At 39.4% G+C, this 19,840-nt stretch overlaps 3 protein-coding genes across 4 annotated transcripts in view; 2 read left to right on the plus strand and 1 right to left on the minus strand.

The window, feature by feature from the left end:
* Positions 1–38: 38 nt before the first annotated feature.
* nkiras1 (NFKB inhibitor interacting Ras-like 1) lies at positions 39–6,016 on the minus strand. Its single transcript, XM_026241074.1, has 5 exons — positions 5,886–6,016; positions 4,864–4,987; positions 3,864–3,965; positions 2,647–2,888; positions 39–1,924 (listed from the first exon to the last, which is right to left on the minus strand). Exons 3-5 carry the CDS (start codon positions 3,955–3,957, stop codon positions 1,682–1,684), a joined length of 579 nt encoding a protein of 192 aa, XP_026096859.1. The 5' UTR covers positions 3,958–3,965; positions 4,864–4,987; positions 5,886–6,016; the 3' UTR covers positions 39–1,681.
* rpl15 (ribosomal protein L15) lies at positions 5,879–6,981 on the plus strand. Its single transcript, XM_026241071.1, has 3 exons — positions 5,879–6,091; positions 6,233–6,369; positions 6,628–6,981. Exons 1-3 carry the CDS (start codon positions 5,920–5,922, stop codon positions 6,931–6,933), a joined length of 615 nt encoding a protein of 204 aa, XP_026096856.1. The 5' UTR covers positions 5,879–5,919; the 3' UTR covers positions 6,934–6,981.
* A 9,242-nt stretch (positions 6,982–16,223) lies between these two features.
* The window catches only part of nr1d2b (nuclear receptor subfamily 1, group D, member 2b), an 8,038-nt gene continuing 4,421 nt past the window's right edge, over positions 16,224–19,840 (plus strand). The window contains exons 1-5 of one of the 2 annotated variants that reach the window (XM_026241076.1): positions 16,224–16,602; positions 16,795–17,182; positions 17,946–18,155; positions 18,628–18,716; positions 19,143–19,287. In XM_026241076.1, the coding sequence (XP_026096861.1) occupies positions 16,924–17,182; positions 17,946–18,155; positions 18,628–18,716; positions 19,143–19,287 (703 nt within the window). In that variant the 5' untranslated portion in view covers positions 16,224–16,602; positions 16,795–16,923. The remainder of the gene's footprint in view (positions 16,603–16,794; positions 17,183–17,945; positions 18,156–18,627; positions 18,717–19,142; positions 19,288–19,840) is intronic. The other variant, XM_026241077.1, reaches the window with a different exon arrangement.

The raw sequence follows: 19,840 nt of genomic DNA on the forward strand, positions 1-19,840 counted from the left end.
ATTACCAAAAAAAAAAAAAAAAAAGTCAACAGTCCATCCAGTCAATAAGCATTTATTTGGTTGAATCATCTCATTACATTGTGAATAAGACACCATATGTATTTAAGGAGCTAGCTTTTATTAAATTAGAACGGGTTCCTAGGACAAGGATTTCACAAATGTCCATTGCATTTTCCTCTGACTGCAGCAACTAAGGTACCGTGCTTGAAGAGTTTTCCTGCGCGTTTACACAAACCGCTACAGGCTTCATCTCAGGAGAACATGATTATAGCTCTGGGTTTCTAAAGCTTTGAGACGAAATGCAAGAACAGCCGAGTTAGTTTTGGAAGTACTTGCTGGAAGACATTGTCACACACACTATATGACTTTAACATGACCTAATGTTGCCACATTTTCATGAACGGACATCTTGAAGCACTTCTATGGAAGGCCAAAAGGGTCAAAAACACGTGAATTTTAACAAGTCAACAATATGTTAAATACGAGTCTTTCCTGCGTTAAATGCATGTTGTTTCCATGTGGGAAATCAAGTGTGCATCACCTGACAGGGTGTGCATCCACCACGTTATTGCGGTGTTTTACTTTAGATATGCTTTCATCAATGCCGTGAGGAACGCGTTATGCACTAAACTCACTGACAGACTTCAGCGTTTGCTTTGTGTTTGTTCTCCTGAAGCGTGCGGCGGTGGTTAAATGATCTTGCATCTCCAAATGTTTTATAATACAAAATTGATGTAAACGCAGCTATATTTTCAGAACAGGACAAAACATCTGATATGTGGATACAGATCGGTGCATTAGTGTGAATGCAGCCTATAAACGCTGCCACTGATCTCATCAGTAATAATCAAACAGCAAGAAAAACCCATACCTATGATTGTCTGTAAACTTTCGGTGACTTAAAGCACTCTCAGATACTGAAATTACTTGTTGTTTATCACTTGTTATTGTTTTTAAGTTATATTTTGTTGGTTAAATATTTTTTTTTATTTATTATTTTGTTATTATCAAAAAAAATAAAAAATACCCAGCTTATATAATTTCACAAAAAATGCGCATTTGATGTATTTGAAAAAATATTTGTAAAATTTAGGGTGCGATGCATTGTGATATCGAATTAAATTGAATCGTTGACATTATAATCTTAACTGAATCATGAAGCCAAGGAAGATTAACACCCCTAACATTTTCCATCCCATAATAAATTACATTAATTTAGAAAACACATATAATTTTATAATATATTTAAAGTGTAAAACAGTATTGAATTGATAGAACCCTAAACGAGAATAATGATAAATACATAAACTCAGTGTTAAATCTGGAATAACTGTGCTAATGACACTGAAATACTTAGCTTTAGAGTTTCAGAATACAGTTTTTAATGGTCTAAAAGATCTTAACAGTCCAAAAATAAGTTCTTATCCTTCCGATTAATTCTGGTGTTTTGTTTGCACGAACAATGTTTGCACAAGATTTGTAGTTTTGTAGTCATTTTCCTTTCACTCATATTTTCCATCATTGCGCACAAATACAACAACAACACAATAGATGAAGTGCATGTATTTCTGAGTGTGAACAGATCTAGTCCTAGCTAACCTCTTTCACTAGAAGCCCTTAATCTTCTAAAGTACAGAGAGAAGGTAAGTGTAGAGAGCTGATGTGTGGTAGTGTGAGCTGCTCAGATGTCGCTGGACGGCGTGCCCTTGCTCTTGCGGCCGGGCAGAGGGAAGGCAGACTTGCTCTGGGGCTGAGTGAGGCGGCTGGTGAGGCTGGTGAAGGGTTCGATCAGAGAGCTTCTGTCTGTGACCGTCACCTCCCAGAGTTTGAGCTTCTCTCCGCGCGCCCACTGCTGCGCCGCGTCCTGATCCACCTGCCTCCGCTCGCGCAGGTCACACTTATTCCCCAGCACCATCACCATCACCTGCACACACACACACACACACACACACAGCACAATCAAAAGACTTCATCATTTAATGACATATTATCTATCTATATACAGTACTTGTCAAAAAGTACTGTTCGGAAACATTAAGATTTTTTTTTTAAATGTAATGAATTCTCTTAAGCCTGCATTTATTTGATCAAAAATACAGTAAAACAGCATTTGACACAGCTATTTTCTATAGGAATAAATAATAAATGTCACCTGATATTATAATGTAATTCTAACATGCTGAGTTGCTGCTTATTGGAACAACGTTATCAATAATGGTTCTTATTATTGATATTACAAATAATTTGGTGCTTAATATTTTGTGCATTTTTTATTTAATAGATTAATAGAAAGTTTAAATGAACAGCATTTATTTGAAACATTATAAATGTCTTTACTGTCACTTTTATAGATTCACATTATAAATCTCCCCTTCCACTCAGCGTACGTGAAGTGGAACACGACCACGTCCCACCAGTCCTTTTTCAAGACTCTCATCAAGTTTTGGGTGCGGGAAGAGGCACTTTTACCTTTATTCAGCGTTCATGTAAACACTACGTTCGGTTCAGAATGAATTAATTCCGATGGAAGCAAAAAGTGTCCATGCAAACGCACCTAATGTTCCTGGAGCAGCAAATCAAGCATCCTAGAGTGATTTGTGAAGGAGCCTGTGAGACTGAAGACTGAAATATGTATATCTTTCATGCCTCTTTTTTGTCTCTGGACTTGTCGATCTCCTTCTTCAAGAGCTCGACTCTTCTGAAGGACTCCAGGCTGTCGACGCTGTAGACCAGCACGAAGCCGTCCGCCACTGAGAAGAAGTGTTTGGGTAACTCCAGCCCCTCTCGCAGCCCTCTTGTGTCGTAGAGGCGTAACTGCTCCCTCACGCCGCGGTCCGTCTCCACAGATGCCACGTATATGTCCTCCTGAGTGTCGCTCGTGTCTGCCCCTGACACCAGACACAGCTTCACACGCTATTCATTGTTTCATGAATGAACCACAGTGCACATGCTGAAAAGGCATGCATTCATGCAGTCTTTTAACAAATAAACCAACGAATATTCAATATACCACAAATGTTTGTAATATTTTATCAAAATGTAAGATCAATCATATGCCTACAAACTAATATTGTAAGATCCTATAATTAATGTATGCATATCAATATTTTATAACATCTAAAGATGAATAATGCTGTAATTAAGAGCATTAAGTATGAAGAATATATATATATATATATATATATATATATATATATATATACACACACACTGCCATTGAAAGGTTTGGGATTGGTAAGATGTTTTAAAGTAGTCTCTGCATTTAGGCTGAATTTATTTGATCAAACATACAGATAAAACAATAATATTGTGAAATTTATTACAGTTTAATATAATGGTTTTCTATTTGAATATACCTTTACACATATTTTATTTCTGTGATGCACAGCTGTATTTTCAGCATCACGTGATCTTCAGAAATCTTTATATGATGCTGATTTATTATCAATTTAGGAAACAATTGTGCTGCTTAATATTGGATATTTCTCAGGATTATTTTCTATCGATAAGAGTCTTTACTATCTCTTTTTTTTTTTTTCAATTTAACACATCCTTGCTGAACAAACTTATACATTTTTTTCTTAAAAAAGCAAAAATAAAGCACAAAAAAAAAATTATCAGCTGACCCCAAAACTTTTGAATGACATTGTATATTGTTAAAAAACTTTTATGTATTTTTTTTTTTTTTGATAAATGCTGTTATTTTCAACATTTCAAAATGATCACAGTTTCCAGCACTGATAAGAAATCAGCATCTTATACTGATCTCTGAAGATCACGTGATGTTTTGATGATTTGACTGTATATTTAACCTGTTATTTAAAATCGTATTTCCTCTTGAAGGCACTGGTCATCACACATACCTACAGTGTGAGAGCCGTACAGTAACTGCTCCAGGATGGCTGTTTTCCCCACAGATGCCATCCCACAAACCACCACCTTACAGCCCTTCCCCATAATCACTCCTGAAACACACAACACATCAGAAGAGCCGTTCACATATCAAGCACTGCTAATTAGATTCAATTAGATCTTAAAATACTCTGAATCAGACATCCATCTGTCTTTGAATTATCCCTCTGTGGGGTATTTAACCCTGTGTTACTGTCTTTGGGAGGATTTTGTCCTGTAAACATTCACAAACTTTTTCATGTTTTTTCCGTCTGATCCTCTTTCACCTAATATTTTGACTTGAAGTACACCTGAGATTTTAAAATATTTGAATACTTAAGTATCACATCTGCATGTTCATGATTCTCTGACTTAATGGTCACAATTTTTTTTACATATATTTTAAAAATATTTATTTTAATGTAATGATTTTTTTTATGCTTTTATGAATTACTAACTTTTAATAAAACTCCCTCCGGTTCCTCCATAAACCCCAGGTTGGGAAACCCTGACGTCATATCATGTTTAAAGCACTTCATGTTGTTAAAAACAACAAAAGGAATATATTTTATTAATCTTTGTATTTTAATGTCACGATGGTGCAATATCATTATACTTAAATTACTGTGATAAACGAGTTAAGACAAAAGTAATCTAAATGTAATCTAAAACAATATTGGCTAAAAGTTTATTGTAATGGATATGTTACTAACTACAATTTATGTCACATCATTTGTAATCAGTAATGGACTACAATGCGTAAGTAATCTAGCAGCTCTGGAAGTACAAAACCTGATAGCACTGAGAATATTTACTTTCTCAAAAATTCACAATACAAATGTTAGTACATGCATAACAATGACAAGTATTTAAATGACATGAATATCACTGAAATAAATCTCAGGTTTGATTGTCAAGAACAGATATTAGCATGCATTCATTGATCACAGACTCAGAGAAATAGTGACTCACCTCACGCGCTCTGACAGACGATACACATCTGATCAATGAGAAATCATTATCAATGGGAGACGTTCGGTGTCATCACTGTGTGCTTCACTTCCGGGAGATGACCCCTCGCTTCTTCTCCTGAAGCCTTTCTTAAAAGAGAAAAGTGAAACCATACTATTCAGTCTGAAATGTCAGAAACATGCTACCACGGAGGGTAGATAGCTGGTTAAATACATTTGATGCTATTAGTTAAAAATCACGTTCCTCTCTAGGACTACATTTCCCAGAAATCTTTAACAGCGGAACCGGAAATACGTTGTTACCGCCTCATAAAGGATTATGGGTAACTTTTCTTTCTCTTTCCGGTTAGTACGCCATCAAGTAAGCAAACCTGCTCGTTTGTTCTGAATGTAGAATCCATCAACAATCTTAATGCTTTTAATGTCATCCGAATCACACGATTAGTGTATCGCGAGCGGAGTATCTGAGCTTTACCCTCTGACGCTCATTTCCCGCCACGATGACGTGACGCGCTTGTTTTAGAGCGGATTGTGGAGCTGCTGCGGTCATGAGTTTACACGCTTTCTCCCGTTTCTGACAAAACTAAGTTTAACTGTTGCATTGTCAAATGTCATTTTCTGGAATTACATTTGTAAAGGTTTTAAAGTCGCTGTCTACGACTGAAGAGTTCAGTTGTTTTGTCGTTCCTGTATGTTGCCATGTTGGGCAAATATTACACTGCATTATTATTATATGACGTTAATTCCCCCTGAAGTTGCTATGGACAGATAATTTATTATATGAATACACACTTGCAGGTTGATATAAAGCTGCTCATACATCGAGAATGAAGTTCACAACGTGTTTCTTGCTTAATTTTGCCTTCATTAGTAAATTATAAAACTGATATTTGTAGCATTAAAAATGTAAAAGCTCTGTTGCAGTCTCAATCCAGTCTGAATGAAAATCATAAAGCAGAGTAACATGCAGATTATAATAGCATCAGATGCATTATGTCAACTATCACAGTGCACGAGACTCACATGACTGTTTCTCTGGCGCTGCAGGTGAGGCATCATGGGAGCGTACAAGTACATGCAGGAGTTATGGAGGAAGAAGCAGTCGGACGTGATGAGGTTCCTGCTGCGTGTGCGGTGCTGGCAGTACCGTCAGCTGTCGGCCCTCCACCGGGCCCCGAGGCCCACCAGACCCGATAAAGCCCGCAGGCTGGGGTACAAGGCCAAGCAGGGTGAGTGACGAGAGCAGCGTGTGTGAGAAGAGCTCATCAGCTGCTTCTGAGAGCGGTTTAGGTGATACTCAACTGAACATCGTCTCTCTGTGGTGTATGGTAGAGACTGTGAATCTTACCTCTGTGCGTTGGTCCGAACAGGGTACGTCATCTACCGCATACGAGTGCGCCGCGGAGGCCGCAAGCGCCCCGTGCCCAAAGGTGCCACCTATGGCAAACCCGTGCACCATGGCGTCAACCAGATCAAGTTTGCACGCAGCCTGCAGTCAGTAGCCGAGGTACGTGAGATACGTGATGCATACCTCCCTATCAGGTTTTATTTGTATGTGAGCACACATTTATTCTAAAGGGTGTTCAGGGATTTATTGTTAGACGGATTATGGAATAAATTGACCATTTGTTAAGGCTTCAGGTTACACAACTTGATGTGTAGGTCTCATGCATGCTCAGAAATGGCACCAGTGAAGCATGCATTTATTCTGAGTCTTGTTCTGTGTGTCGAGGGTCATGTGTTTCTTCTGCTGCTGTGTTTTTAGGAGCGTGCGGGCCGTCACTGTGGAGGTCTGCGGGTGCTCAGCTCATACTGGGTGGGTGAAGACTCCACATACAAGTTCTTCGAAGTGGTCCTCGTCGACACCTTCCACAAGGCCATCAGACGCAACCCCGACACACAATGGATCACCAAGGCTGTGCACAAGCACAGGGAGATGCGCGGGCTCACGTCAGCCGGCAAGAAGAGCCGTGGTTTGGGCAAGGGTCACAAGTTCCACCTCACCATCGGCGGCTCTCGGCGCGCGGCCTGGAAGAGACGCAACACCCTGCAGCTGCACCGCTACCGCTAGACAACACGTGCTGTACATTCACCCAAATAAAGTACCTTTGTATGTTCACATGGTGTGTCTTTATTGAGAGCTTGCAGATGAGCAGGGAATCTGAAATGCACAGGTATTCAGGGCAGGAGTTTATCTGTCAGCTGGACCGAGGCCGCTGGAAAAATGTGTTGTGATATACTTGTTTCATTTGGGCTGTGAAGACGAGATGTTAAGACTACACACATGCAGCTGCTCTATGGGAGCGTTTGAGTACGAGGAGAGGTTTACTGGGGTTGAAGGTGAATAACAAACCCTTGCATATTCTGCCTGTGTTTGTCTCTAAATCTCAATATTTTCACAACAAAGCAACTTTGAGATCTATATTCAGCTCGAGTTTGAGAATATAATACTGGGATTTAATATTTCGGAATACAGCTCAGATAATCAAATTCAACCAGTTTTGTCTAAAAGTAAGGATCACAGTTAGGTAAACGTTTAACTCTGTCTTTGAGATCGAGAGTCACGATGGTACTGATGCTGTTGATGTTAGATGTTATTTAAGATCTATAAACCAGTTTAGCCAACTGCTTCTCATGATGGCTATCTACTTTGTTGGTGTATAACAAACTATCTTAACGAATAGTTAAATCAAATTAGAATAACAGTTATCTCTATGTTATTTAGGTAATCTCTAGCTGGGATCTTTGGCCAGAAGTGATTTGTCTGATTATTTTATGTTAATAACACAAGTTTCAAATAGATGAGTTAAGAATATAAGATGTAATGTCTTCTGCAGAATTCAGATGGCTGATAGATTAAGGGTGTTGCATGCGGTATATATATAGTATCTCACAGAAGTAAGCACACCCTTCAAATTTTTGTAAATATTTTATAACTTTTCATGTGACCGCTTAAAAAAATGACTTGGCTACAATGCAAAGAGGTGAGTGTAGAGCTTGTATAACAGTGTAAATGTGCTGATCCCACACAGCCATCAGTGTCTAAGCTGCTTGTGTGTGTGTGTGTGTGTTTATATACAGTTCCCTCCATAAGTATTGGAACAGTAAAGACAAAATAGCTTTCTCTGCTGTGGAGTCGAGACATTTGCAAATATGATTAAAAGATCAATATGCGACAAAACTACAGAATGTCACACGTTATTAGTTCTTTCATGTTTCACCATATGAAAAGGACAGCACTTTTAGACTTCATCCCACTATTTGATGTGAGCATTAGTATTGGAACAGTTGAATTTAAGGCAGATTAAAAGATTAAAAGCTAATTTTTAGTTGCAGTCTGAAACCCATAGACATCACCAGACTCTTGGTCTTATGCTCTGAAATGCATTTCTCCAGCCTTTAGAGCAGCCAATTCCAACTGTTGCTTGTTTTTTTTTTTTTTTTTTTTTTTTTTTTTTTAATCATTTAACAGACACTTTTATCCAAAGCGACTTACAAATGAGAACAATAGAAGCAGTCAGGTCAACAGGAGAACAACAACAGTATACAAGTGCCATGACAAGTCTCAGTTAGTCTAGTATAGAACGCATAGCCAGGATATTTTTTTTTTTTTTTTTTTTTTATTAAATGAACAAAGACAAGAAAATGAAAAGTACTGGTGTTAGTAGGTTAAGTGCAGGCAAAAAAGATGAGTCTTCAGACGTTTCTTGAAAATTAGTAAAGACTCAGCTGTACGAATTGGGATTGGGAGGTCATTCCACCAGCTGGGCACAGTCCAGGAAAAGGTCCGTGAGAGTGATTTTGAATTTCTTTGGGATGGCACCACAAGGCGTTGTTCACTTGCAGAGCGCAAACTTCTGGAGGGCACATAGGATTTAACCAGTGAGTTTAGGTAAGTTGGTGCCGTGCCAGTGGTCGTCTTGTAGGCAAGCATCAGTACCTTGAATTTGATGCGAGCGGCTACTGGTAGCCAGTGTAACCTGATGAGGAGAGGAGTAACATGAGCTTTTTTTGGCTCATTGAAGACAACCCTCGCTGCTGCATTCTGGATCATTTGCAGAGGCTTGACAGTACATGTAGGAAGGCCCGCCAGGAGAGCATTACAATAGTCCAGTCTGGAGAGAACAAGAGCTTGGACAAGAAGTTGGGTTGCTTGCTCTGACAGGAAGGGTCTAATCTTCCTAATGTTGTATAAGGCAAACCTGCAGGACCGGGTCGTTGTAGCAATGTGGTCAGTGAAGCTTAATTGATGATCCATCACAACACCTAGGTTTCTGGCTGTCCTCGAAGGAGTTATGGTGGACGGGCCCAGCTGTATAGAGAAGTTGTGATGAATCAATGGGTTAGCTGGAATCACCAGTAGTTCAGTCTTTGTAAGGTTAAGCTGAAGGTGATGGTCATTCATCCAGCTAGAAATGTCACTCAGACAGGCTGAAATGCGAGCAGCTACCGTCGGGTCATCTGGCTGGAATGAGAAGTAGAGTTGGGTGTCATCAGCATAGCAGTGATAAGAAAAGCCATGCTTCTGAATGACAGATCCTAAAGATGTCATGTAGATGGAGAAGAGAAGTGGTCCAAGTACTGAGCCCTGAGGAACCCCAGTAGCAAGGTGGTGTGACTTTGAAACATCACCCCTCCAAGACACACTGAAGGATCTGTCAGAGAGGTAGGACTTAACCCACAGGAGAGCAGTTCCAGAGATGCCCATCTTTCTGAGGGTGGACAAGAGAATCTGGTGATTAACAGTGTCAAAAGCAGCAGACAGGTCCAGCAAGATGAGTACCGAGGATTTTGAAGCTGCTCTTGCTAGTCGCAGGGCTTCAGTAACCGAGAGCAGAGCAGTCTCAGTTGAGTGGCCACTTTTGAAGCCAGATTGGTTGCTGTCCAGGAGGTTGTTCTGTCCAAGGAACATAGAAAGCTGGTTGAACACAGCTCGCTCAAGTGTCTTTGCAATGAATGGAAGAAGGGATACCGGTCTGTAGTTTTCAAGAAGCGCTGGATTTAGAGATGGTTTCTTGAGCAGTGGGCTTACCCGAGCCTGCTTGAATGCTAAGGGAAATGTTCCAGAGTGAAGAGAGGAGTTGATAATGTGAGTAAGTGAAGGTATGACTGAAGAAGAGATCGCTTGAAGGAGGTGAGTGGGGATTGGATCAAGTGGACAAGTAGTAGGATGATTGGACAGGAGAATTTTGGAGACGTCCATCTCTGAGAGTGGGGAGAAGGAGGATAAAGTGTGTGCATCCGTCATTGTGACGTTGTCCTCGGTCTGCGGTGTGGAGAATTGGTCACTGATGGATCTTGTCTTATTTGTGAAGAAAGCTGCAAAGTCGTCCGTTTTGGGGAGATTCTGTCTTTAGTCTCCTCTTCAGCTGGTGAAAGTAATGTTAAATCGCATTTAAATCTGGAGACTGACTTTAAATGTTGTTGCCCTGATAAAGTCCTTGACTGAACTGGCAGGGTGTTTGGGGTAATTGTCTTGATGTAATATGAAGTGCTTTTTCTAATGAGTTCGGTGGCAATTTCTTGAATACTTGTAGCCAAGATGATTTGTACCCTTCCAAAATCATTCTGCTACTGCCATCATACATTAGGTCATCTTTAAAATGAAGAGGTCCTGTTCTAGAAAGAGCATGCATGCCCATGAAACGACACCACCTCCACCGAGCTTTACAGATGAGGTTAGATGCTAAGGATCATATACAGTTCCCTTTTTTCTCCACACTTTTCTTTCCAATCACTTAGATAAAGGTTCATCTTTGTCTCATCGGTCCATCAGCTCAGTTCCTAAACTCTACTCGCTCACATTTGTGAAGAATCTTGCCTTCCTATCTTTGGTGCTGATCAAAGGTTTGCATCTTGCTGTAATTCTGTGTCAAATTCTGCTGTGGACTGTAGATTGATAGAGCATCACCCCAGCTTTCTGGAGCTTGTTGGTGATTTTAGAGATGTTTTTAGGGTTCATTTTCACTGCTTTTATGATTTGTCTGTCATCAATACTGTTGTTTTTCTCAGTCGATCAGGTCGTTGTTGGTTGCTGATGTTGCCGGTAGTTTCCAAACTCTTGATTTCTCCAAGCCCTTTGTTGTTCCTATAGTTCAAATTGACTTTTAGCATCCAAATTGCTTGCTTTTCTTACAGTGTCAGCTTCCTCATCTTCATCCTGGTTTGTGTATGAATGCAAGACTTAGAATGCAGAAGCAATGGATATAACTGATAAGACACATTCCCTGCTTTTAATATCTGAAGAATTAATGCAACAGGACACAGCTGAACACTTTGAAAGACATGAGTCAACTGTTCTAATACGTCTGCTCACATCAGATGTGTCTTCGCTGGTAAAACATCTGTGTTGAATCACCCAATAATAAAATGTGACATTCTGTAGTTTTGTCACATATTCATATTTTAATCATATTTACAGATTTCTTGAATCCATAGCAAACAGAACAATTTTGTCTTTACTGTTCCAATACTTATGGAGGGCACTGTGTGTGTGTGTGTGTGTGTGTGTGTGTTTGTGTGTGTGTGTGTGTGTTTGTGTGTTTGTGTGTGTGTGTGAGAGAGAGAGAGAAATGATGTTCATCAGCACAACAAAAACAACCCAGTTTGTGTAGAATAATGTCTGAACTTTGAGAGATATATGGCTAATAAGTAGACTATTAGAATGCAAACTGATCTATTTTGTGTTTAATTCCGTTTTTTTAATTAGTTTTAACTATTTTTATTTATTGCATCCTAAAATATTAGGGCATATTAGTTTACCATCATAATAATAGGCCAGAGACCCCTGTAATAGACATAACCTCATTCTCATTAGTTTACAGAAACACAGTTTTGCTCAATATCAGTGCAAACAACATCCTCTGAACTCTGAATAAACTTAAACGTGCACTCTCAGTCACTGGGGTTTAGTACTTTTTGTACTTTTGCACTTCGTATTGCTTGGCGGGAAAGTAACCTATCCTACAGAAAAGCATTAAAAACTACGAGATCCGATTACTTCTCTTCTAGAAAAAAATAAACATAACCCCAGGTATTTATTTAATACAGTGGATAAATTAACTAAAAATAAAGCCTCAACAAGTGTTGACATTTCCCAACACCACAGCAGTAAAGACTTTATGAACTACTTTACTTCTAAAATCGATACTATTAGAGATAAAATTGCAACCATTCAGTCGTCAGCTACAGTATCACATCAGACAGTGCACTATAGACCCCCTGAGGAACAGTTCCACTCATTCTCTACTATAGGAGAGGAAGAATTGTATAAACTTGTTAAATAATCTAAACCAACAACATGTATGTTAGACCCTATACCATCTAAGCTCCTAAAAGAGGTGCTTCCAGAAGTCATAGGTCCTCTTCTGACTATTATTAATTCCTCATTATCATTAGGATATGTCCCCAAAACCTTCAAACTGGCTGTTATTAAGCCTCTCATCAAAAAACCACAACTTGACCCCAAAGAACTTGTTAATTATAGACAAATCTCGAATCTCCCTTTTCTGTCCAAGATACTAGAAAAGGTGGTAATCCAGTCAGGATTTAGACCGTATCATAGTACTGAGACTGCTCTCCTTAGAGTTACAAATGACCTGCTCTTATCATCTGATCGTGGGTGTATCTCTCTATTAGTTTTATTGGATCTTAGTGCTGCGTTTGACACAATTGACCACAACATTCTTTTGCATAGACTTGAACACTTTGTTGGCATCAGTGGAAGTGCATTAGCATAGTTTAAATCGTACTTATATGACCGCCATCAATTCGTAGCAGTGAATGAAGAGGTATCATATCGATCACAAGTGCAGTATGGAGTACCTCAAGGCTCAGTTCTAGGGCCGCTACTCTTCACGCTTTATATGTTACCCTTGGGAGATATCATCAGGAAACATGGTGTTAGCTTTCACTGTTATGCTGATGATACTCAGCTCTATATTTCTTCGCGGCCCGGTGAAACACACCAATTTGAAAAACTAATGGAATGCATAGTCGATATAAAAAACTGGATGACGAGTAATTTCTCACTGCTAAATTCAGAAAAAAACAGAGGTGTTAATTGTAAGACCTAAAAACTCTGCATGTAGAGTGAACACTGTCTAAGACTTGATGGTTGCTCTGTCAATTCTTCGTCATCAGTTAGGAACCTAGGTGTGCTACTTGATCGCAATCTTTCCTTAGAAAGCCACGTTTCTAGCATTTGTAAAACTGCATTTTTCCATCTCAAAAATATATGTAAATTACGGCCTATGCTCTCAATGTCAAATGCAGAAATGTTAATCCATGAATTTATGACTTCAAGGTTAGATTATTGTAATGCTTTATTGGGTGATTGTTCTGTACGCTTGGTAAACAAACTACAGCTAGTCCAAAATGCAGCAGCAAGAGTTCTTACTAGAACCAGGAAGTATGACCATATTAGCCCGGTCCTGTCCACACTGCACTGGCTCCCTATCAAACATCGTATAGATATTAAAATATTGCTTATTACTTATAAAGCCGTTTTTGAATGAGCTCCTTTTACATTATAATCCTCTACGTCCACTGCGATCTCAAAACTCAGGCAATTTGATAATACCTAGAATATCAAAATCAACTGTGGGCAGCAGATCCTTTTCCTATTTGGCGCCTAAACTCTGGAATAACCTACCTAACATTGTTCGGGAGGCAGACACACTCTTGCAGTTTAAATCTAGATTAAAGACCCATCTCTTTAACCTGGCTTACACATAACATACTAATATGCTTTTAATATCCAAATCCATTAGGATTTTTAGGCTGCATTAATTAGGTAAATCGGAACCGGAAACACTTCACATAACACCGTACTTTCTACATCATTAGAAGAATGACATCTACGCTAATATTTGTCTGTTTCTCTCTTGTTTCGAGGTCACCGTGGCCACCAGATCCAGTCTGTATCCAGATCAGAGGGTCACTGCAGTCATCCGGATCCAGTACGTATCCAGACCAGATGGTGGATCAGCACCTAGAAAGGACCTCTATTGCCCTGAAAGACAGCGGAGACCAGGACAACTAGAGCCCCAGATACAGATCCCCTGTAAAGACCTTGTCTCAGAGGAGCACCAGGACAAGACCACAGGAAACAGATGATTCTTCTGCACAATCTGACTTTGCTGCAGCCTGGAATTGAACTGCTGGTTTCGTCTGGTCAGAGGAGACCTGGCCCCCAACTGAGCCTGGTTTCTCCCAAGGTTTTTTTCTCCATTCTGTCACCGATGGAGTTTTGGTTACTTGCCGCTGTCGCCTCTGGCTTGCTTAGTTGGGGTCACTTCATCTACAGCGATATCATTGACTTGATTGCAAATAAATGCACAGACACTATTTAAACTGAACAGAGATGACATAACTGAATTCAATGATGAACTGCCGTTAACTATCATTTTGCATTATTGACACAATGTTTTCCAAATGAATGTTGTTCAGTTGCTTTGACGCAATGTATTTTGTTTAAAGTGCTATATAATTAAAGGGGACTTGACTTGACTTGTACACTTTAGGTAATAATTTGTACCTTTAAGGCACCAATATGAACTCAAAAGTGTGCCTTTTGAAAAAAGTGACAGCGTTTGTACCTCTCTTTTTCTGAGCGTGTGTTAAACAGTGTTGTAGTAAAGTTAACAAATGTCACACTTCCAGATCTCAAACACACATGATTATGTGTTATTTTATACAGTGTTATTTTATTTTACTTTTGTTATTTTCATTCAGTGCATGTTGTGGTGATATACTGTAAATGTTACTACATCCTATCCTTTATACAAAGTGGAATGGAGAACATTTTGATGACAATTACACAGAATATAAATTACACATCTTATCATGAGTGGAAAAGCTTTTAACGCAGGTGTCCTAGTGGAGTCTCTAACAGAGTAATGCATGACGGTAATATAAAATGAACTCTCTATCTTCATTTGCAGCGCTAATTTTCTATTATTTAATCTCTTTAAACCTATCAACTTCTTGTGAATTGTTATCTTTATTTAAAACAATTGACTATTTTATTGATATTTTTATCTAATTTAACAACATTGTTTAGTACATAACATTCTTTGGCTATTTTATTGATGTAATTGTGAGTGTCAGGTCTTATGTTGAACACAACACTATAAGTTCATATTTGAGTTCAGGAAGAGCCTGTCAATCTTTTAAACTCTTCCTTGTGGCGTCTCTAGCCTTGAAATGTCATTTTTGTGTACACATATTTAGCGGAGGTCCTAACACTCTGACCTCTGACCTCTGTGGTCGCAGCCTAAAATGGAATGGAAAAGCTAAGCAGTGTTTGGTGTGAGAACCACCTGCTCATCGCTTCAGTGCTGCTTATTACACACTTTCCTGAAGGTTTCTAGAGACTGTTGTGTCTTTGGGCCTAAAGTGACATTACTGAATCAGCAATAGATGCCAGTTTAACACTAATCAGTAATGTGTTGAAAATGCATCTCCTTTCTCATATTTGAACTCATAATTATAGTAGTTTAAAGGTTTAACCCCTTCTGTCCATTTTTTATGGTTTAGAATAATTAAGTTTAAAGTGATGTGTAGATCTATAGAGATTTAACATCAAGTTCATAAATCAAATTGTTCAATAGAAATCAAGAAGTCGTAAAAAAAAATGTCAAGAAAAATACTGTTTATCAAAAAAAAAAAAAGTCACTTATTACATGAATATTCAGTATAGATATTACTTCATATAACATCATATGTGACCCTGGAGCACAAAAACAGTCATAATTATTGCTTTTTCTTTTATGCAAAAAATCATTAAGATATTTTGTAAATTTCCTACCGTAAATATATCAAAATTGTATTGTCACAATAACTTTTTCTCAGGCGATTTTCTCAGTATTTAATTTTTTTTGCACCCTTAGAGTCCAGATTTTCAAATAATTGTATCTCAGCCAAATATTGCCCTCCAAACAAACCATACATCAATGAAAAGCGTATTTATGCAGCTTTCAGATTATGTATACAATTAAAATTTTACCTTATAAATGGGTTTGCGTTCCATCCTATTTTACCCCATTAGGCTACCAACTGATTCATGTCAGATCGGCATAACTGTAAATCACTTTTCAACTTGAGGTGCTCAGCAAGCGTCACATTTCTATAAATAGGCTACTGGCCATTAAAACGTCCCTTTGATGTCCAGAGAGGTTAGTTGGCAGGACATGGGATCTACACCCCTGGGGTCATCAGGGCACTCCGGGTGTGGGCTGAGGGGCACAGGAGGCCCCCGCGGGAGCAGTGAAAGTGTGTCAGTGGGTTACACAGACACTAGCCGCTGGAGGCGGGGCCGCGCTGAAGTGGGTCACATGATCTGGACATGCGCAGTTCCGCTCTCTGCGTTAAACCTGGCTTTATTCACAACTCGGAGCTCCAGCGAGCCCAGCCGACTTAGAGAGAGCTGTCATCGTGTGGACTTGATCTCTAGCGGGTTTTACAACAGAGTTTGGAATTATTTTTTTACTAATATTAGTGGTTTTCTGAGATATCTCGAGGGTGTTTTTCCAAGCAGAACGGGTGTTGGTTAACTCGGAGTGTCTGGTAGGTTTTTATTAGTAATGCTCCTCAGGTAACGTTAGTGTGAAAGTCTTGAGAGCGTCTTCACACGGTCACACAGCGACTGGACAGTTGCTGTAAACTGAGTAAACACGGCTTTAACTCACAGGTGACTGCGGCTCTAAGCTGTCAGAGGACATGGACTCCACAAAGGCTGGTAAGATCATTAACTTATAAATATGACTTTATAAGCAGTCATAGCTTCACTGACACCGAAACATGTAGTTACACGTGGTGCCGCGAATGTTTACTCTGCACTGAGGTGCGGTTTGGGCTTTAATTGGTGTATTTGCAGCAGGAAAACTCTTAAGTAGGTTAACAGCGCCTGGCTTGTGTTGTTATGCCATAGATTGTGGGTTACTATTGAGCCGACTCACATGGACCGCTCAGCCTAGCCATGTGCATCTGTGTTTACGCGTCCTGTGCGTCTGCTCTGATTGGTCGAGAGAGGTCGTGACGTGCGTATTGCATAATTTGCATGGGCATGGACGCGTCTGCAGCTGCTGATACACGTGAGACGGCCAAGACTGACCCACTTTCCGAGATGGACCTCACTGCGGAACACAAGAGCCAGGGGGCGTGCTTGGACCCATATCCTCCCACCCGTCTCCACCCCTTGATTGCTAAATCTACCCATCTCTACCCAGTAGATGTGTTCCTACCGAGCCCCCTAAACATGCCGAGTACACGTGGGGGCGGGGCTAAGAACACGTCAATCAACAGCTCAGCGGCTCATTGTAAAGAAAATAAAATATAAAATAGCTGAACTGAATTGAAAATGGAATTGGGATTTACTTTTATTTAGATTATTTATTGATGTACTTTTATAATAGGATTTGGCTAAAGAAAGAAAAATTATGCACCCTGTGCCTCATTAGCTGTTAATATATATATATATATATATATATATATATATATATATATATATATATATATATATATATATATATTTCCCTTCTATTTTGACTCAACACCGTGTGATTATTATTTAATTTAATATGTTTTTGTAATTTAATATGCATCTTTGTAATGATTAACAAATAATAGCATGTTAACGTTTGAAACAAGTTGTTTGTTAGTTCTCAGTATTTAATTTGAGCTGAATTGTTTGCCGGTAAGACCCACACCCTGAAAGAGGTATTATGTAATGCTGTTACCTAACCATTGAGAGTGGGGCAGTAGCAATCAGGTCAACTCGTACAGACAGAGAGATACAGTACATACAGCCCGGGCCACTTTCTGACAATAAGACTGGCTTCAGGCAAAGATGATTGTAATTTGTAATTTCAGATATCCACCTATATATGATTTGCATTTACTCTGTGTAGACTTATTAATGATAAACAGAGTTGTCAACAGATGCATGAAAAAGCTAGAATCAACCTCTAGGCAATGTCTTGTGCTTCATGATTTATATCCGCATATTATATTCCACGTGATTTTTGGAAAATGAAGTTTGGAAAATCATTTTGACATGTTGCTCCTCTGTGTGTCATCCAGCAGGTGGAGTAATAGCTTACATTAGCTCCTCGAGCTCGGCCTGCAGTCCCGAGTCGTGCCACAGCGACTCCTCCAACAGCAGCTATCAGTCCTGCTCTCCACCCCACGCGGGACAGGGACAGGGCCCACAGGGCGAGGCTCTCGCTGGGACCCCTCAGTCCCGTGGAGGCAAGGCACGATCGCCCTCCACCACCAGAAGTGGCATTACAAGTGAGAGACTGATCTTAATGACAATAAAGAAATCTGTGGAGTGCTCTTAAAGCCTGATCATCTACAAATGTAACAATATTTTAAGGAACTATATGAATATGTTTCATTTTTCATATTTCTGTGGTCATAGTGTTAATTATGCATTATCATTTTTACCCTAATGTACATTCACTATGTTTAAAAAAAAAAAAAGTTATGCAGTTTGATACATCAGGGAATTCAAAATGGAACAGAAATAGGAACAAAGCACGTATTGTAGATTGGTCAAATTAAACATGATGTAATGAGCCTTTCAGTTCGTTTTTTTATGTAATGAGTTTGTAATGAGGTTTTTTTTCAGTGAACATGGCAAGACTCATTATATTTGTCCTTGTGAGCTTGATCATGTAGTAATGGTTTTCTAGCTGTTTGAGGAAACAGGAGGAAGCCGATCCTTGTTCACCTCACCCTCTGTGTGTGTCTGCTCCTGCAGAGATTAATGGGCTGGTGCTGCTATGTAAAGTGTGTGGAGATGTGGCGTCAGGATTTCACTACGGTGTTCACGCCTGTGAGGGATGTAAGGTGAGAAAAATAAGTGTTAGTGTGAATAGTCAGCCACATTTTAGTATATGATTTCAAGAAATAGTTGATTCATTCTGTTGATTCTGAAATACAGAGAAGTCAAAAGCTCAGAAAGGGGTGTTGCTTACTACTCAATAAAGGCGGTTGTGCTCATTTATAGTGTCTGTTTCTCTGTGACACGTCTGCATGCCTTATCTGGGTCACATCTACCTGTACATTGTCCTGAAGGGAGATATCACTTTGCTTTATTTATACTTAGAAAGCCTGTTTAACTATCAGAGCAAAGCTCCATGACAGAAGGGTGTCATCAGTCCTGAGCGGGACACCTGCTCTCCACACCGACCCCGAGGCTGACACCTGTTACTCTCTGTGTGGGCTCTGTGACCCTGACACCGCTCTCTGTCTCTTTCACTTGTGCACCTGCAGGGTTTCTTCAGGAGGAGCATTCAGCAGAACATTCAGTATAAGAAGTGCCTTAAGAACGAAAGCTGTCCCATCATGCGCATCAACAGGAACCGGTGTCAGCAGTGCCGCTTTAAGAAGTGTCTGCTCGTGGGCATGTCCAGAGACGGTGAGCTCCTGCTGGCACTGTGTCCCAGATCCAAAGAGTGGACTCGATTACAGGCCGACACATGTGACCTCAGCCTGTAAACTTGAATAGATGAGCCATGTTAAAGAAAATTAAGAAATAAAGTATGTTACCTTGCATGAACATTTGAGCCAGATACATATAGTATTACAGATAGATAGATAGATAGATACAGAAGGATAGATAGATAGATAGATAGATAGACAGACACATAAAGAACGATAGATAGATAGATAGATAGATAGATAGATAGATAGATAGATAGATAGATAGATAGATAGATAGATAGATAGACAGATGGATGGATAGACAGACACATACAGAAGGATAGATAGATAGGCATAGATAGATAGATAGATAGATAGATAGATAGATAGATAGATAGATACAGAAGGATAGATAGATAGATAGAGAGACAGATAGATAGATAGATAGAAAGATAGATAGATACATAGATAGACGGACAAATAGACAGAGACAGACATAGATAGATAGATAGATAGATAGATAGACAGACAGACAGACGGATAAACAG

This window comes from Carassius auratus, linkage group LG44F (genome assembly GCF_003368295.1).
Source record: "Carassius auratus strain Wakin linkage group LG44F, ASM336829v1, whole genome shotgun sequence".
Lineage (NCBI taxonomy): Eukaryota > Metazoa > Chordata > Actinopteri > Cypriniformes > Cyprinidae > Carassius > Carassius auratus.